The sequence below is a fragment of the Trachemys scripta genome, chromosome 3, assembly GCF_013100865.1.
Source record: "Trachemys scripta elegans isolate TJP31775 chromosome 3, CAS_Tse_1.0, whole genome shotgun sequence".
Lineage (NCBI taxonomy): Eukaryota > Metazoa > Chordata > Testudines > Emydidae > Trachemys > Trachemys scripta.
Window position 1 is genome coordinate 195,816,338 of NC_048300.1, and position 19,688 is coordinate 195,836,025.

Consider the following 19,688-nt stretch of genomic DNA (forward strand, 5'->3'; position numbering starts at 1 on the left):
CCTGCATCATGCAGGAGGTCAGACTAGATGATCATAATGGTCCCTTCTGACCTTAGAGTCTATGAGGGTCTCAAACAGAACATAGCAGAAATGAAAAAGGTCCATAACGGGGCAATGAACATTATTAGAGGCATGGAAAGACTTCCGATAGCAGAAGAGATATGGGATCCTTTAGTTCAGCAAGGAAATAAATAAAAAGTGACCCAATAGTCATACAGAAAACAAATGAAACAGAGCAGGTAAATGAGGTGCTCCGTTATATCCCCTCTCAGTATGCAAAGGGACTGGCAGTGAAATTTTAAAAAAGCAACACATTTAAAACTGATAAAAAGGGAAATTCTTTATTTTCTTTGTGTAATTAGCCTGTGGTTCTCACAAAGTACTCTAAAGAACTTAGATTTAAGAAGAATTAGACATTTATATGAATAAGAAGAATGCCCATACCTATCCTATTCAGGATAAAAATTGATGTTGAATATCAATTTTTACCCATATAATCACCCAAAGGATCTATTTTGGGGGGAATGGGGGGGAAGGGGTGGGGCTACATCTTCCTCTAAAGCATCCGATCAATGTAAAACACAGATGGATTTTTGATCTGATCTGCTATAGCAATGCCAGTGCTGCTCGGACAGGACTCTCTTCTTACGGTCTCATCTGAAATCACAGATTTCCTGCTTCTCACCTGCATGAGCAGGATGGGAGAATACTAAAGTGCCTGGACTAGTACTGGAGAAAGACGGGAGAGTGTCAAGATTAGATATGGGGAGCTGCCCATTTTAAAATGTATTGTTATAGTATCAGGTAATGCTGCTATAATTCAGATTGTTATAAAGTGTTACCAGTTGTTTGCTACAAGGATATTTTTTTCTTTTATTGAAAAAAAAAAATACAGAGAAAATTAAGTTACAAAAGGCTCCAAAACACCCCCCAAAAGAGAAATAACCCATTTGGTTCAAAATCTTACAAGACAGCATTGCCTGATGAGCTGTTTGAACATAAGTTTTAGAATGTATTATATTTTACTGTGTGCAATCTGATTGGAAAAACTGGGATTTGCTCATTACTGATTAGAACAGGAAGCTAATTGCATAGTACACGTGTCTAAAATGGAACCTGCTCGATGTAATCCAAAATAAGGAAGACACTACCCAGCAAGGATAATACGGCTGCTCTTGAATACAGTGGTGACCCCGAGTCCAAGCACTTGAACTTTTAAGTAGTAAAAAGCCCTTGCTGTCGTGTCTGAACTGTGACATGTCCTTTGATTACTATGTTATATAGGTGCCTGCCCTGGAGGATCTCAATAGCACTTCACCAATATGAACAGCAAATAATACATTAGTTAGCCATTCCTTCCATAGGCCTCAAAGCATGTAATGAAGTGAGCCTCCGACTGGGCTTGAGCCTGCAGAACTTCAAAAGATGCAAGTCAACAGCAAGACTTGAGGATCCCTCAGTTGACTTCAACAGGAGTGATGGGCCCATGGCATCTTGCAGGAGGTATTCATCCTTCTCTGTATCCTGGTTATGCAGATAATTATTTTAGAGATAGGGAAAGCCAGGCACAGAGGGGTTCAGTGACTCACCCAAGATCACACCGTAAGACAGGGGCCAACGTCTGACTGTCCGCAGGCCCCAGTTCTATCCACTTGCTCATGCTGCTTCTCCAAAATCAAGCTAAGGAACACAAGTGGAATTTCTGAGCTAACTAGTGGCATCTGTCATATTGACAAGACAGCCATGTTCTGTCTCTACCAGTATGTGAAGAGACTGAAAACCAGTTCCTTCCTGCTCCTCTGCCAGGCTGGAAGGGAGGAACAAGCAGAGCCCTAAACTTAGATTCCTCTTGAACACTAGACAGGAAACAGGGCACATCTACTCTGCCCTGCAGTTTGTGTGCTGGGGGGTGCTAATAGCAGAGCGCACCAAAGGGCTGCATTTTAACTCCTCCATGTGGATGCTGCAGGCATGAACTAAAAGGTTCCTACTTTGCATTAATGTAATCCTCTTTAAACGGGATTACATTAATGGTTCCTAGTTCTCATTAATGTAATCCTGTTTGAAGAGGATTACATTAATGTGAACTAGGAACCTTTTAGTTCACGCCTGCAGTGTCCACATGGGGGTGTTACAGCGCCGCATTTTGGCGCGCACTGCTATTCACACCCTTGTCACCCGATCTGCAGAGCAGTGTCAACAAGCCCTTAGATCCCCCGTGGGACCAAGGTTCTGCAACAAACCATAACTCATGGGATAAAATGAACAAAGGGAATTTTCCTATTTCACAAGCTAATAGATCTCTATCTCCCAAGGGAAGTGGTGGGAGCCCAATGCTTGGGACAGTGACAGTAATAATGCTCATAAGCATTATAATTTTTTAATAATAAGCGTCAGTGCAGACGTCGCTCACTCCTCACCATGGGACTCAAGCCTGCTTATTCCGCGTGCCAGCAGATACTGGGCACACTGCAGAAGGTGCTGCAGTAGTCATGCCGTGCAGCCAGTGCACAAAGCAACAGTGACTGCTTTTGGAGGGAAGTTGGTACAGTCCTCTTTAGCCAGTGGGATGGTCATTGTGACATGGGGCCACTCCTGGTGAGCAGAATGGGTAAGAGGGGGGAACTATTGAGGCTTAGTTATTTTTGATTGTTGGTACCTTCCCTAATACGGATGTGGGTCCATCTACACTCCAATCAAAGGTGTGACTGCAGCATGTGTGGACAGACCCAAGCTAGCTTTGATTTAGGTAACTGAAACAACAACAACAGGGAAGCCACAGCAGCACGAGCTGTACAACCCTGTCTGAGACCCTGGGATGCACTGGAGTGGTTAGCTCATGCTGCTGCAGCTTCACTGCTATTGTTGTTTGAGCTAGCTTGGGTATGTCTGTGTGGTGCAGTCACACCTGTGACTGAAGTGTAGTGTAGACACACCCTGTGAGAGTCTCCCGGGCATACAGCTCAAATCCCTTCTTCTGCTTCCTCATCTCCATCCCCCTCTTCCACTCTCTGCTTTACACTCCTCTCATGCAGTCCCTGTAAGCCTGGAAAGGCATAGTCATGGTTACTAGCAAGCTGAAAGTCAGGCTTTCTCCCTTCCCCACTGTAATGTAGAAATAATGGGGGGGGGGGGGACAGGAAAGAGGGAAGAAACAAAAATAACCAAAGCAGAACTATGAAGCTACCTAGACCATCCCCCTGCCACTGATGGGCTGTCCCTGCAATTTTGGGGGAGGGGGGGAGAGGGGTGGGGGAGGAGGAAAGGGAAGAGGAGGCAGCCGGGTGTGGAAGAATGAGCAATGGTTGCAGAGTCAGGAAGTCTAATCCCAGCTCTATTGCCAATTCACTTTGCGGCCTTGAACAAGTCGTTTCACGTCTGACTCAGGTTCCTATCTGTAAAATGGGGATAGTATTTACCTACATCTCTGAACAGCTGTGAAGCTTAATTAGTTAATGTTTGTGCAGTGCTTTGAACTTGTACATGCCAAGTATTTTTTAATGTCTAGATTGATTTAACCAGATCCTAGTCTAGGTCTTTGTCTAGTATAGGTTGATTTAACTGTATCCTTAAAGCAAGACAGCATATAAAGAACAAAGCCAAAGTAGAAATAAAACCCAAAACCGAAAACCTCAAAATCTTATTACTTAGCAATCCATAAATAAATAGTGCCATACACACATTAATTGCATCACTGAATTAATAGCTTTGTTTACAACAGAATATACAAGCATGTTCCCACTTCATAGAATGGTTGTCAAAAGAAAACACTGCCCCTCCAAACAAGCAATGGAATGCATACTTGTATAAAGGATGTCGTTTTGAAAAGGCCTCTACAGAATGTCTTGAAATGGGTATGCCCTCCCAAGCTGATTCGGCTGCCACCACTAGATGGCACAGCATTAATGAAAAGCCTGCAAAAGGAGCGAAACTGAGTTCTGATGCATATAATTAGAGCGAAAAGCACAGTCATGTGTTAAAAAAAAGCAGAAATGGTTTCATTAAAATATATATATCCCTCAGGGAATTTTCAGTCTGACAGTTCTAATCAGAGAGGCTGAAAAAAACCCACAAGGGTGATTTTGATGCTGTGGAAAGAATCTTTGGGACTAGATGTAATAGAGAAAAAACACAAACCTGCACAAGAAACAGACTTTCAAGCCTAACCTCAGGTTCCAACCGAAACGATTACTATAATCTTAGCTTTGTTCCCAAAGGAGGGGGAACCATACACCACCACCACACATAAAACTCAGCATATTTCACGAGCAGCAGGTTAGAGAAGAGAACGTTCCCTGCAGGTCAAGGTTGATATCACTGGCAAGGCAGCATGAGGGAGCTCGCATTGCAGTTGTCTGAACCACACCTCGTTTGCAGTTAAATATAGAACTACACTTTCCGGAACTATTGCTCCTCTTAACCTTCAGATCATAAATATTCAGAAAGAAATTTAAAGAAAGAAAGAAAGAAGGACCTTCTAAATCTATTGTCCGAAACCCAAGCCTAACAGCTAATAAACTGTCCTGGGAGAAATTCCAAAAAGCAGCAAAGAGAGGAGAATTGAATTATAGAAACCACAAGCAGCATTCTGGAAAGCCAGAATAAACGCATTAGATCCTTGGATACACATGCACTGTACATAAGCAGACATGTATCCACAACTTGAAAGTACACACACAGGACTGATTCTGATCTCACATAAACCAGTTTGACACCAAGTGCACCTCCACAAGAGTTACAGTTGATTTACACAAATCAAAACCAGGAACGCTGCCAACTGCAACCATCACATTCCTTATGCAGTTCAAGAGCCACATCCGGAGTGGTGCTGAACACCCATGACACCCATTCAATGCAGCAGTGGTACTAAATATGTGACTGCAGGATCCTTTGTATACACAGGAACAAACACAAACAAAAGGGGTGTGGAAGGGACAGTTCTGGGTGTGTCTTTGATGAAATTGATAAACATGGCATGTCGGTTGATCCTCATAATTCAACTATACTATGGATCTGTGACCAAAGACACATTTATCTTCGGCACAGCAGTCAGCCAGCCAGTGCTCACTTTAACTGTGCAGAAGCGACTTCAGACTGTCATTCCTTGGGCAAATGGAGATGATGCATTTGGTTAAGGGGACACACCGGGTCACTGGAGACATGATGCACTTTTTAAAAAAGCATGTCTTGCCCTTGGCCATGAATTGGTGGCACGTGCCCTAGCCCACAGCAGAGTTAACTCAAACAACGAGTGTGCAGGAGAACAAAAACTGCACAGTAATGCTCATACAAATATCACATGTAAAGCTAAAAGCATCAAGAAGAGCCCACTTAAAAGCAGCCACTATGCGCTCAATTGGACATACGAACAGCACGTTAGTGTTTTCCATGAGTGGCACATCAGAACTACTGGGTGCTAGGAGGACACAAAACAAAAGAAACATTCGTTTAATCGTGTAAGGAAAATCTTTTGGCCTACTGAGTTGGGTCAACTGCCTCCACTAGCAGCCAAATCCTAGAGATGAAGCAGCAAACCACCCGTGTAAAGCAACTAGATCATTGTGCAATCTTATACGCTATAAACAGAAGCAGAAAAATCCCTTCCCATTCCCAGCGGTGATCAGCACCGGCCAGGGATCAGGAAACCTGCTTGCGTAAGCTGGTATTACGAGTCATAAAATTGGTGGGCCTGGGACTGAGGTAACATGTAAGTGTATCCTGTATGCAACATCCCTGGGCTCTTCCTCCGGTGTCTCCCTCGCTTTAGGCAATGTATTTGCACGTCAGTGATTAATATTTGTTTACAAAAACCCTTGCTGCCCTGCAGCAGCGCCTAGAGTCAGGATCAGGGCACCATTGCAGTACACACTGTATAACCACCCAGCAAAGACAATCCCTGCCCCCAAGAGCTTACAATCGGAGACAAGATGCAAGGAATGAATGTGGTAAACAAAGGAAAGAAGGCGCGAAAGAAGGGGAAAACTGCAATGAAAATAAGATCAAGTGGTTACCTAGGCATCCTACTGCACAAGGTGGTGGTTTCTGATAGTTTAAACCAGGGGTAGGCCACCTATGGCACGTGTGCCAAAGACGGCACACGCGAGCTGATTTTCAGTGGCACTCACACTGCCCACGTCATGGCCACTGGTCCGGGGGGCTCTGCATTTTAATTTAATTTTAAATGAAGCTTCTTAAAACATTTTAAAAACCAAATTTACTTTACATACACCAATAGTTTAGTTATATGCTATAGACTTATAGAAAGAGACCTTCTAAAAACCTTAAAATGTATTACTGGCACACGAAACCTTAAACCAATTTTGACATTTTTTCTAATGCACAAAATTGTTCCTCCCTTACTGGGGTACAGCCAAACCATTATAGACTGATTTCTTGTAGGTGTCAGAGCAGAGGAGAGTCTTGAGGAGGGATCTGAAGGAGAAGAGGGTAGTGTTTGGAATTGTCTTTTTGTTCTGTGTTTGTACAGTGCCTAGCACAATGGCGTGTTGGGGCACAGCTAGGGCTCCTGGGTGCTACAGTCATACAAAACAACATAATAATCATTGTAATGGGGGAAGAGGGGAGAGGGAGAGACATGTTTCCTTGCCCCAAAGAGCTTCAATTCTAAATCAGAGAGATCGTACAGTACAGACCCAGTGAATTAAAGGTCCCAGTTTCAAAGTGGTGCAGAAGTGCAATGCTTTGCTGTCATTTCCCAAATATCACCTTGCAGAGGGGACACCTGGTTCTAAAGTACTTCACAACTTTTTCTTTTAATGCTAAACCTCTGACCCATTATGGTTAAGGGATAAAGTAAGGAAAGGGGAAGAGGAAAACACCATTGGAGTGACTCTCCTACGGGTCTCACGCTATACTAACTACTTGCCTAGTTAGTGCAAACCCCGCTGAAGGTAGAGTGACCAGACAGCAAGTGTGAAAAATCGGGACAGGAGGTGGGGGGTAATAGGAGCCTTTATAAGACAAAGCCCCAAATATTAGGACTGTCCCTATAAAATCAGGACATCTGGTCACCCTAGCGGAAGGCTATGGGACTCGGAACTGATGCAAAGCTCTGCACTATCAGCTTCCAGTAAAGGATGGGGCCTTCCATTACACAGACTCTTCAGGGCAGGCACAAGTTTATCATTTAAGAGAAGCATTGCTGAGGAACAGATTTAACAAACCACAGATAGACATTGGAGGAATGTCAAGAGAAGACTTGGAGACAATTGCTATTTACTGACCCCAAGACTGCAAAGCCTCACGCGTGTGGATGGTCTCATTACTTCACCCAGACCATCCCTGTGAGTAAAACACTTTTGCTTGAGGAAGGGCGGCAGCAGTGGGCCCCACAGGTATTTAACTTTGTGGTCTCGGCATCAGTAGAAGCAGGCTGTCTCCTGCTACCAACTCCTGTTACGTGACAGAGGCCAGTGTCTGAGTGAGGAGAAGTGTTTTATACAGTGGAAGTGCACTCACAAATAGCGAGCACATATTTCAGAACCTGCGAGGGGCTGAGAGCCTCCATCTCCCACAGATTTCTTTAGGAGCTGAAAGTGTTGATCCCCTCCTGGAGGTGCACAAGATCAGGCCCTTGCTATGTCAGAGTTAGGAGGCAGGCATCAATGTGCATTGGAGAGAATAAAACCCTATATGAATTTTTGAACGCCCTATAGTTCGGAGGCATGATTGTGGCCCTCACCAAGTACTCTGCTGGGAGTGCAAATGCCATCGATACTATAGCAATGAGCATGACGTGCATGAATAGTTTGATTATTGCCAGTGCACTAGGCGCTTCAGCTGCCTTTATGAAAAGGAGCTGGACTGCTCCTTATTGCAACGTCTCCATAACACGTGTATCCTATTCTACTCCCTGGGGATGAGCTGGAAGATGGCATGAAAAGCACCTACAGCTTTCGACTTTCATGGTCTATGTAATCTCTTGTGCTTACAGGTTAGAATTCTGGGGTGTTTAATATTTTATTATTTACAATCCCTTAATCTTCCCTATGTTCTAGAACACGTCTAGCAGGAAAATACTACACACAACAGCCCAAATGCCGCATAGTAGACAGGCTTGGATATGGAGGTATTTGTCCAAACCCAGCAACATCTGCAGGATCTTTTTTGCCCTAACTGCAGATCCTCTTCTCACAAGGGTTTGGACCTGTTGCTGTATGGAGCTTCCAGATTCCGCTCTGGCTGTCAGCACAAGGTGCTCACAGCCAAGTGCCTTTCCAAGGACTCGCTTAATGCCCGGTGCACCCCACACTCCAAAGTTGGAAGAAGACTGAATGGGGGAAAAACACTGCCTCCCACAATTTAGCCTTTACAAGGAATAAGCACTTACCCCTACACGGTCACTCTGTACACGCTGGGCCTTTCCCAGCTGCCAATTTAGGCACTAGAGAGAGATTCTGAAGTGAGCGGAGAGCAAAGGCAAAGCGTGCAGGCAGCAGGCAGACCTCACTAGGAGAGTGCTTAATGTCTGCCAGGCTGAAGAGCTGGGAGTTCTAATGTATTTGAATGGATCTACCTTGCCCTGTACTGTTCCCCGCCAACATCCAGGGCTGTGACAGGCTTCTGGGCAGGGAATTTATCATCCGGCAAAGCTCTCTTACACAGCACTGTAAATGGACGGGGGTGCGGTACAAATGCCAGCATAAAATAGGATATTCGTTTTACCTATTGGAGGTAGGATCTGCAAAATGGAAAGCGCTGCACAATACAGAGCAAAGATCATCCAGACTCCCGTCTAGACAGAGTCTGAATTAGCTTGAATGAAAGCTCCCTGGAAAGCTAAGGAAGAGCTGAACAACAAAGACGTGGAAGACTCCACAAACTGAACCAAGGGCCAGGCCTCCCGAGAGCGATGAAGAACGTTCAGCGTGATCAAGAGGACTACGGCACGTAAATGCTTTCCATGAAATGGGGAGTGATACTTCCTCCTAGTTCTCTGAGGGAAAAAACATGTCCAGGTAGCTACACCTCTACCCTGGTATAACGCGACCCGATATAACACGAATTCGGATAGAACGTGGTAAAGCAGCGCTCCGGGGGGGGGGCGGGGGGGAGGGGAATGCGCGCTCTGGCGGATCAAAGCAAGTTCGCTATAACACGGTTTCACCTAGAACGCGGTAAGATTTTTTGGCTCCCGAAGACAGCGTTATACTGGGGTAGAGGTGTAATTGGCTTGCACACTGCTGAAGCACACTCAGGATAAAGCAGTTGTTACTCATCAGAGCAGGGACAAATGGTATCTCAATCTACTTCCATTTAATGCACATCAAGGCCTTGGCAACCCCAAGGAGAGACATACCTTTCCATAACTGCCAGGCACTCCTTTCTCCATGTGAACCGACTGCCTCGCCGTAGTCTGAAGGTCCCAGAGGTAGCTGTGACTGGGGGAGGCGTCTGTCTCCATTCTGGCTCTTCTACTGGGATTGGAGCAGGTCTCATACTTAACGTAGCCCCTAAAAACAAGAATAAATACTGTTTCCTAATGGACTGTAAATCTTGCTTCTCTTCTCAGTCCTGCTAATGAAGAAACAACTGACTGGGAAAGCCATTCAAGCCAAAGATAAAACACTTACAAATGACAGGGCCAGTGCAACCATTTAGGTGACCTAGGCAGTCGCCTAGGGCACTAGGATTTGGGGGGGCGTCATTTTCTTCGGCAGCGACCACGGCGGCCGGATCTTCAGCTGCCCCGGTCGCTGCCGGCATTTAGGCGGAGGGAGCTGGGGCAGTGGAGCGCAGGGAGGGCCGCCTGCAGCAAGTGGGGAGACGGCACGCGGGGGGACTCCCCGCCCCAGCTCAACCCCGGCCCCGCCTCCTCCTCGAGGAACCCCCGCAGCAGCTCACCCCCTCCGCCCTGAGGCGCCCCCCCTCTGAGGCACCCCCCCGCGGCAGCTCCCCGCCTCCTCCCCGAGCACCCCCTGCGCCCCAGCTCACCTCTGCCCCGCCTCCTCCCCAAGCACCCCCCCCGCGGCAGCTCCCCACCCCCCACCCTGAGGCAGCCCCCCCTGCCCCAGCTCACCCCTGCCCCGCCTCCTCCCCGAGCACGCCGTGGCTGCTTCACTTCTCCTGCCTCCCAGGCTTGCGGCGCCAATCAGCTTAGGCGCCGCAAGCCTGGGAGGCGGGAGAAGTGAAGCAGAGATGGCATGCTTGGGGAGGAGGTGGCGCAGGGGTGAGCTGGAGCGGGAGGGGGGTGCCTCAGGGTGGGGGCTGGGGGACGGGCACAAGGTGGAAGTTTCGCTTAGGGTGCGAAACATCCTTCCACCGGCCCTGACAAACGAACACATTAAAGACACACGGTCAGATTGTGACCTCACACAGGCAAGAATCAGGAGTTACCCGGTTGAAATCAACGGAGTTAAACTGGTCTAAGTCAGAGGAGAATCAAGCAGGGAGTCTTCATTATACCCACTTTGGAAGAGGCAATTTGCCCTCATCAAGATGACCAGCTTAATATAGAATGTCTGAGCTACGCTTAGCTGGGACCTATTCCGGCTTTGCTTTGTGTTCTTCTGTCATGAACATAAGAACGGCCAAACTGAGTCAGAACAAAGGTCCATTAGCCCAGTAGCCTGACTTCTGACAGTATACTGAAGTTAGGCTCACCAGCCTGTAATTGCCGAGATCGCCTCTGGAGCCTTTTTAAAAAATTGGCGTCACATTAGCTATCCTCCAGTCATGTGGTACAGAAGCGGTTTTAAATGAGAAGTCACATACCACAGTTAGTAGTTCTGCAATTTCACATTTGAGTTCCTTCAGAACTCTTGGGTGAATGCCATCTGGTCCTGGTGACTTATTACTGGTTAATTTATCATTTTGTTCCAAAACCTTCTCTAATGACACCTGAATCTGGGACAGTTCCTCAGATCTGTCACCTAAAAAGGAGGACTCAGGTTTGGGAAACTCCCTCACATCCTCAGTCGTGAAGACTGATGCAAACAATTCATTTAGTTTCTCCGCAATGGTAGGGTAACCAGACGTCCCGTTTTTAAAGGGACAGTCCTATATTTAAGCCCTCCTGCAGGTGTCCTGACTTTTTCTCAAAAACGGGCAAATTGTCCTGTATTTTCTGTCTTCTTCCCCTCAGTACTGATGGGGAGGAGGGTGTGTGTGTGTGTCCTGCTGAAAGGGGTCCTGCTGCTGGCCGGATCCCTACTCGCCAGCCACCGGCCCACCAGCAGTGAGTGGGGGGGTCCAGTGGCCAACAATGGGGTGGGTGTGCAAGGCTGGTGGCGGGGTGAAGATGCAGTGCACGGGGCTGGCCGCTCCCCCTGCTGGTCTGCCCAGCACAGCCCCCACTGCGTGCTGGCTCTCTGGCAGCAGGGCCCTGCCCCGTTTCTGGCCAGCCCTGGCTGCGCGCTGCAGCGGTTGGTGCTTGTTGGCAGGCGACAGGCGGCGGCCAGTTACAGGTCATCTCTGCTGCCCACTATCGGCCCTTTACGTGCTCCCTGTCCTCTCCCTGCTTTGCCCCTTTGCCACCCCCAAATCCCGCAGCTCGGCCACATCACCCCCCGCGGAGCGCATCCCACTCCCAGCGCTGTGGGGAGAATCAGCCCCTGATCGGAGTGCTCAGCTCACCAACAGCCTGGACAGCAGGCTCCTTCCTTCCCCCACTGCCTCTGGCTGGGCCGGCACCCCAGGAAAGCCCAAGATCCTCCAGCCTGAGACGCTGGCCAGGAGGAGCCGAGCCCTGCATGTGCCAAAGCCCTGCATAGTGCTTCCTCCCCTCCCCCCGCACCCGCCTGGAAGCAGCTCCTATCCCTTCCCTCCCGCAGTGCTGAAAGGATGCTACTGGCTACATTCTGGGGTGAACCCTGGCATAAATCTGGGGAGGGGTAGCATGTGGCCTTGCCCCTCCCCACCCCCAATCCCTCCATGTTGCCTCGGGAAGACATGGCACGAGGTACCAGGAGAGGCGGGTCCGTCCCGGGGACCCAGCCAGGCATGGAGGACGGAGAGCGCCAGGCAGTGTCAGTCGGTCACCCCCCCATGTGAGAGAGCTGTATGGGAGTGTGTGGGGCTAGGGATGTGTATGTCACCCCTCCCCGTGTGAACCATAAAAACTTAAAGATAAGTGGGTAAATAAAATAATCCAACTATGCAGTATTTCTTTTTAACAGGGCTCAGTCAACTAGATGTTAATTTGAATGTTTGTACTACATAGTTCCGATTGATTGACATTGAACTCACTTGAATACGAGTAATTTTACCAGGTGTCCCGTATTCAGAATAGGGAAATATGGTCACCCTATGCAATGGCCTTATCCCTCTTGACTGCTCCTTTAGCATCTCAACCATTTAGTGGCTCCATTGGTTATTTAGCAGGCTTCCTGCTTCTGATGTATCTTAAAAAAAAAATTATGCCATTACTCTGAGTCTTTGGCTAGATGTTCTTCAAATTCTTTTTTGGCCTTCCTAATTATATTTGTACTCTTGACTTGCCAGAGTTTATGCTCCTTTCTATTTTCCTCAATAGGATTTAACTTCCACTTTGTAAAGCATGCCTTTTTGTCTCTCTCTGCTTCTTTACTTTGCTGTTTAGCCACGGCGGCACTCTTTCGGTTCTCTTTCTATGTTTTTTAATTTGGGATACATATTTAATTTGGGCCTCTATTATGGTGTCTTTAAAAAATTTCCAAGGATTTCACTTTTGGCACGGTACATTTTAATTTCTGTTTAACTAACTTCATTTTTGTGTAGTTCCCCTTTCTGAAATTAACTGCTACCATGGTGGGCTGCTTTGGTGTTTCCCCACAACAGGGATATTAAATTTTATTATGTTATGGTCACTATTAGCGAGTCATTCAGCTATATTCACCACTTGGACCAGATCCTGTGCTCCATTTAGGACTAAATCAAGAATTGGCTCTCCTCTTGTGAGTTCCAGGACTAGCTGCTCCAAGAAGCAGTCATTTAAGCTGTCAGGAAACTTTGTCTCTACATCCCGTCCTGAGGTGACATGTACCCAGTCAATATGGGGATAGTTGAAATCTCCCATTACTATTGAGTTTTTTATTTTTATAGCCTCTCTAATCTCCCTGAGCATGTCACAGTCACTATCAGCATCCTGGTCAGGTGTCGGTAATATATCCTTACTGCTATATTCTTATTATTCAAGCATGGAATTACTATCCATGGAGATTCTATGGTACAGTTTGGTTCATTTAAGATTTTTACTTCATTTGACTCTACACTTTTTTTCCCACATATAGTGCTCCTCCCTGATCAGTTCTGTCCTTTTGATATACACCTCTACCTTGATATAACGCTGTCCTCGGGAGCCAAAAAATCTTACCGCGTTATAGGTGAAACCGCATTACATCGAACTTGCTTTGATTCGCCGGAGTGGACAGCCCCGCCCCCCTGGAGCACTGCTTTACCGCGTTATATCCGAATTCATGTTATATCGGGTCGCGTTATATCAGGGTAGAGGTGTATTTTGTACTCTGGTATTACTGTGTCCCATTGATTATCCTCATTCACCAAGTTTCAGTGATGCCTAGTATATCAATATCCTCATTTAATTCGAGGCACTCTAGTTCACCCATCTTATTATTTAGACTTCTAGCATTGGTATATAAGCACTTAAAAATAGTCACTTTTTAGCAGTCTGCCACTGTAATAGAGTGAAGGGGGTGAAGAACCTCACATGGCTTAACCCTAGCAATGCTTTCCCTACCTACTGTTAATGAGTGGAGAAATCATTATCAGGATTTGGCAGTATCAGCTGCCCAATGACTATTTCCTTACTGAGGATTAGCACTCTGAGAAGGGTGGGAGTCTCTTGAAGGGTTAAAACTTTCTCCTGGGTAAGTCAGTAGTAAGTAAAGCACATCATTGTTAGTCTTGCGCACACGGGGGGCACTGTCTGGGGAAGTTCCCTCAGCCCTACATGCAGTAGCGCTGTCTTCCCCCCCTCACTCTATGCTGTAGTTTATTGCTGGGCAAAATATTTACCCAGTTAAATGTAACATCAGCTGGTTGCACCATCGTTTCAAAGTAGGATTTTGGCCAACTTTTACCAATGTTGGTGCACGAATTTGTATATTCTAATGTTTCAGAAAAGTATCTGACGGGCACAGCCCTTCAAACACAGAATTAATGGGTCAGCAAGAGTGGGGAAATGCTAGCCCCACCCCCAGTGTCTTACCAACAAACCCCCCCCTGACCAGGAGCTGGGAGAGCAGAGGCTCTCTCCACCTGCTCATAAGCAGGTAATTGGTTGGCAATGCTCTCTCAGAAATCAGATAAAAATGAAAGAGAGTATTTCAGTGATGCTTAGCATCAAGGTAACAGCTGCAGAGTAATGATATTATGTTAGTGTGTCTAAAATGTTTCTTAGGTAAAGGAGAAAAAAAATGAATAATTTTTTTTAAGAGCATAAATCTGCTTCCATGTAAATCAGGCGTTGATGCATTTACTTACTGAATATAAAATGCCTTTTTGTTTTGTTTTGGGTAATGATAGCCTTGGTGGGTCAATTCACCCATTTCTCTTTTCCATGGGACAATATCAGTAAGAGCAGCATCCTGAAGTTGGCAGACACTGGAGAAATGTTTTGAGAACTGGGGATAGGCTACCACCTCAACACATGCACATGAGATCTGGCACAAGGAAAACCACACTGGAGCATCGGGTGCTTGGGTCTCAACTGGGGATAGGGGAAATGCAGTTCAGCATAAGCACTGCTGGCATGATCTTTGGTGAAGGAATCGGAGAGAGTTTCTCCTCTTAGACCTTTGGTTATTTGTTCTTTTAACCTGCTGCCTCAAAGCATCACTCTGATGTTCTGCCCACCCAGCTCTGCTTCTATAGTTTCTCTAAAATAAAGGCGTAGCATGCCATTTGTTCCACGCTAAGGGCCAGATTTTTCAATTATACCAATGCACCTCTGCATGCAGATCTAATTTACCTGGACAGTGATGAGTGCATACAAAAGCCTATGACAAATCACAAGATCTGGCCCTAAAAACAGCAGATTTTTAAAAGAAGGGATACTGCTATGTTTTTGGCTGAGTAGAGCCACAATGTTGGGAAGCAATTAAGTAAAAGCTCTGAGAACTGTGCCTTGGTATATACATCAAAAGGTGGGGCTCTCTGTACGTGAAGAGAGATAAATTGTGTGGGGAAGCCCTATTCATAGAGCATATAGGACTAGCATCTCCTACCGTCATCCAATGCCAGATGTGACCTTGCAATGAAATGGATGGGACTAAATCGTTCCCTGGAAGGACCAGGTCTAGATATCAGGGAGGAGTTCAGTCTCCATCGCCCTTTCAGTGTTTGACCTTCGTGCTGAAATTGCCAGCTAGCTTACCAGTTTATTTATTGTTCCCTTTCCCCTAATCTCCATCTTCTTGTGTGTCTGTCCTTAGACTGAGAACTCCTGGGAGCAGGGACCATGTCCTCTTTCCACAGAGTTTACAACCAGAAAGAACAACTGGATCATGGGTTCTGACCGCCTGTAAATTTCACCCTGATGCCCTTATGCTGAGCCCAATGACTTTAGTTAGATTAAAGAATTTCAGTCCTCAAGAGACTAAACTATTCCATGCCACTGGCAGAGAACAGGAGAGACCAATGTGTCACCAGTGTCTGGGGTTCCAGCAACAGTAAGGAATTGATTAGGTGAGAGATGCCCAGATGATCCTAGCAGGCGATCTATGCCCTATGCTGCAGAGAAAGGCAAAATGCCCTTAAAGTTCCTGACAATTTGACCTGGGGGAAATATCCTTCCTGAGCCCAACTTTGGTGACCAGTTTGACCCTGAGCATGTGAGCAAGACACACCAGCCAGGTACCTAGGAAAGAGGACTCTCTGTACCACCTAAGAATACTTATTCACTCTCTCTCTTGTCCTGTCTCTAGCTAGGGCTAACCTCAGATGCTTCAGAGGAAGGCGAACACCAATCCCCGCCTCCGTGTCCCAAGAATACATCTGGACAATTGTGCACCTGGGAAAAAGATTCCTTCCTGACCACTAGCTGAAGCCTTGCAGTGTGAGATCTGATGATAGTCATTGTCTTAACTGAGAGGTGCAAGTATTCTGAGCGTGTTGAGGACCAGGCTGAGTTTCCTGTTCTCTCCATGAAGGAAGGGAATGACTAGGGAGATCTGTAGATTCACAGACTCCAAGGCCAGAAGGGACTAGCACAACCATCCAGCCGAACTCTTCCCCACCCTCACAGGTGGTAGAATTTCTCCAAGAAGCTGGATTAAAGCATATCTCGTAGGCTAGGTATACACTGCAGCTCAGAGGTGCAATACTCAGCTCAGATAGACATACACACGCTAGCTCGAAAGCTAGTGCACTATACATAGCAATGTGGCTGCAGCAGCATGGGCTAGCCACCCAAGTACAACCCCATCCAAGACCCCAGGTACTTACTCAGGCAGCTAACGAGGGCTGCCGCCAAGGCCATGCTGTTACTTTTAGTGTGCTAGCGTGAGCAGAGCTCGTGCATGTATGTCTACCTGGGCTGGGAATGACCCATCCCAGCTGCAGTGCAGACGGACCCGTAGAAAGATATCCAATCTTGTGTTAAAAAGATTAAGTGCGGGTGAGTCCACCACCTTCATTGCAAAGCTGTTCCAATGTTTAATTAGCATCACTGCTAGCAAACTGCATCTCATTTCAAGGCTGAATTTGTCTAACTTCAACTTCCAGCCACTGCCTCTTGTTTTGCCTTTGTCAACAAGATTGAAAAGCCCCTTCTATCGGATGCTGTTCCCATGTGTAAGAACCTAGACACAATGATCACATCACCTCTCCACCTTTCCTTTGACAAGCTGAACAAGTTAAGCTCCTTAAGCCTCATGTCGAGGAGCTGGAAAACAAGCTTTACGATAGTTTTTGTGGCCCTCCTTTGAACTCTCCTGCGTATTTCCAAACCTTCTTGAAGTCTGGACACCAGACCTGGACACAGTGATCCAGTAACTGTCTTTGAGTGTTTGGAGCAGGGGTGGCCAACCTGAGCCTTGGAAGGGGCCAAAATTTAACAACGTACATTGCCGAAGGGCCACAGTAATACGGCAGCAGCTCCCCTCAGCTCTCCCCCCGCCCCCGCTCCCAGAACCTCCCACCCACCGGCAGCCCCGCTGATCAGCGCTTCCCCCTCCCTCCCGATCAGCTGTTTCTTGGCGTGCAGGAGGCTCGAGGGGAGAGGGGGGGAGGTGGAGGAGCAAGGGCATGGCAGGCTCAGGGAAGGGGGCAGGGCCTGTGGCAGAGCCAGGGGTTGAGCAGTGAGCACCCCCTGGCACATTGGAAAGTTGGCGCCTGTAGCTCCAGCCCTGGAGTTGGTGCCTATACAAGGAGCCGCATATTAACTTCTGAAGAGCTGCATGTGCCTCCGGAGCCCCAGGCTGGCCTCCCCCGGTTTGGAGAGTAGTCAATGCAACCCTAGTGCTACGCTAAAGAAACAATAACATTTTTAAAAGTGCCAAGCATGAGGGTTTTTCCAGGGTGGACACAGGCTTATTGGGACCTGCCCTGAACCCATCTCATTTCACAGGCCACTGACTTCTTATCACGTGATGATAACTTTTGGTCATTACTGAGCTGGGCTGGATTTGAAACCGCAACCTAGACAGTGAAAGACTCCCTGCAATTTAACAGAGAAGCCTCTCATTTAGGTACAAGCTCTTCAGCGCAGGGATCTGTTTTCTGTGAAACGCTTAGCACACTTGATGCACTATTAAAGACCAATTATACCATCGCCACCCCAATACAAAGCTCCTGGGATAGCCAGCATCTTACTTTTTCATAAGCTTTTCTTTTAGAGACAGACAAGGGCTCCCATGGCATTAAAATTATGGAAAATGCTACATGTTGCTGACAACTGCCTCTCTTCAACCTGGCAGCACACCTTGTCCAAGATGACTATTACTGCCTTCCTATTAATTAATTGGCAGGAAGAAAAATAAAACCCAACAGCTGAAATGTGGGCAATCAGTAGTACTCTTGTAGTCTTAACACACCATTTCTACAACCTGCCTGGCTCTGTCACAGCCCAAACAGAGAGACGATGCCAAGGTTCATAAGCCATGAACATCTCACATTGCCCCCTGCTCCCAACCAATCTATTAAGGCCAACCTTAATTTTTTTATTTCCAAACATGGGTCTGGGAAGATTTGTTAGAACAATGCAAGACTTCACTGATGCAGTAATGCTTAAATTTGGTTCCAAAACACATTTATAAAGTGCCAAACAGGTGCTCAGCCCTCCACAAAACATGACATGGTCCCTGCCCCCAAAATGCCCTATCTCAATAAAAAAGTACTCTGTTAATTAGATTAAATGAAAGACATTCCAGTGTCAACTGATCTTAATATTTTGCACTGATTATTTCTTTACACAAAATCTGCCTTCACCCACATCTGCAACTGCTTCCATAAAGAAAAACACAAGTGCTAACACATACAATGACCTGTCAGTTTTGCAGCATTATCATTAACTCCAATGTCCTCTCCTCCAGAAAACCACTGATCAAGTTGGGAGCAAGATTATATATAGATACACACCTCTACCCCGATAGAACGCTGTCCTCGGGAGCCAAAAAAATCTTACTGTGTTATAGGTGAAACCGCGTTATATCGAACTTGCTTTGATGCGCTGGAGCGCGCAGCCCCGCCCCCCCGGAGCACTGCTTTACCGCGTTATATCCGAATTAGTGTTATATCGGGTCCCATTATATCGGGGTAGAGGTGTATTATTATTATTGCATCAGAGTTAAAACATTTCCCATAACTAGTTTTCTTTCATAATAAACTAGTTTATCTGAGGCTGTCTGAACAACAGTAACAAGCAAAGACAATAGAAAGATATAGAGACTGTCCACAGAGAAAAACTAAACAGCGAAGAACACATACCAAAGGCCAAACAAAGCTGAGAGCCAACAAAAGCTTTGGAGGATCTGAGCCCACTTCTGTATTAATAGCGGCAAACAGTACAAAATCTTGTTGTTCTAAGGCTTCAGAACACAAAATTGCTAGATTAGCAGATGCAGGACTCTATGCGAGTGATTTAAAGCAAAACCCACCTATGTAGCACTGCAATATAACTAAAAAGAAAGGTCTCATTTTTTGCTGTATTTATATTTCTTTTCTGTCTCTGTCTTACAGTAGCATCTAGAGACTCTATCATCATATTGGTGCCGTACACACATATAGCAAGAGACAGTCCCTTCCCTGAAAAGCTTACAGTCTAGTTAGACAAGTCAGACAAAGGAAGTATTATCCCCACTTTACAGATGGGAATGGAGGCACAGAGAGTTTAAATGACTTGCCCAAGGTCACACAGCAAGTGTGCGAGAGCCAGGGGCTGAGCCCACATCTCATGAGTCCACTGTCCTTAACCATAAATCCATCCTTCCTCTTGAGGTCCCAGGTTGATTTTTATCTGCCTTCCTGGCCCTTCAAAACTGTTCCTGTTCTACAGGAAGGGAGTGTCTTTTTCAATGTTTCTCAGCTGAATTCAGCCTGCGAGATTCCAAAAAGGGACAGGTCTGTAGATATTAATTTACCTAAATAAGAATTAAGCTGAGAAGGAGAAACTAGCTCCCATGCCCCACTGTCACCAAAGAACTCCCAATTCCCAATGTGACACTACAGCTTGGAGTAAACGAGTCACAGAAGGGAAAGGAATACAGTTGTCTTTCCAGCTGCTGGCATTG

General features: G+C 46.5%; 1 protein-coding gene across 8 annotated transcripts in view; it reads right to left on the minus strand.

The window, feature by feature from the left end:
* The window catches only part of HMBOX1 (homeobox containing 1), a 137,681-nt gene that overhangs the window by 25,735 nt on the left and 92,258 nt on the right, over nt 1-19,688 (minus strand). For all 8 annotated transcript variants that reach the window (XM_034766730.1, XM_034766735.1, XM_034766732.1 and 5 more), the window contains exon 6: nt 9,320-9,473. In XM_034766730.1, coding sequence (XP_034622621.1) covers nt 9,320-9,473 — 154 coding nt within the window. The remainder of the gene's footprint in view (nt 1-9,319; nt 9,474-19,688) is intronic.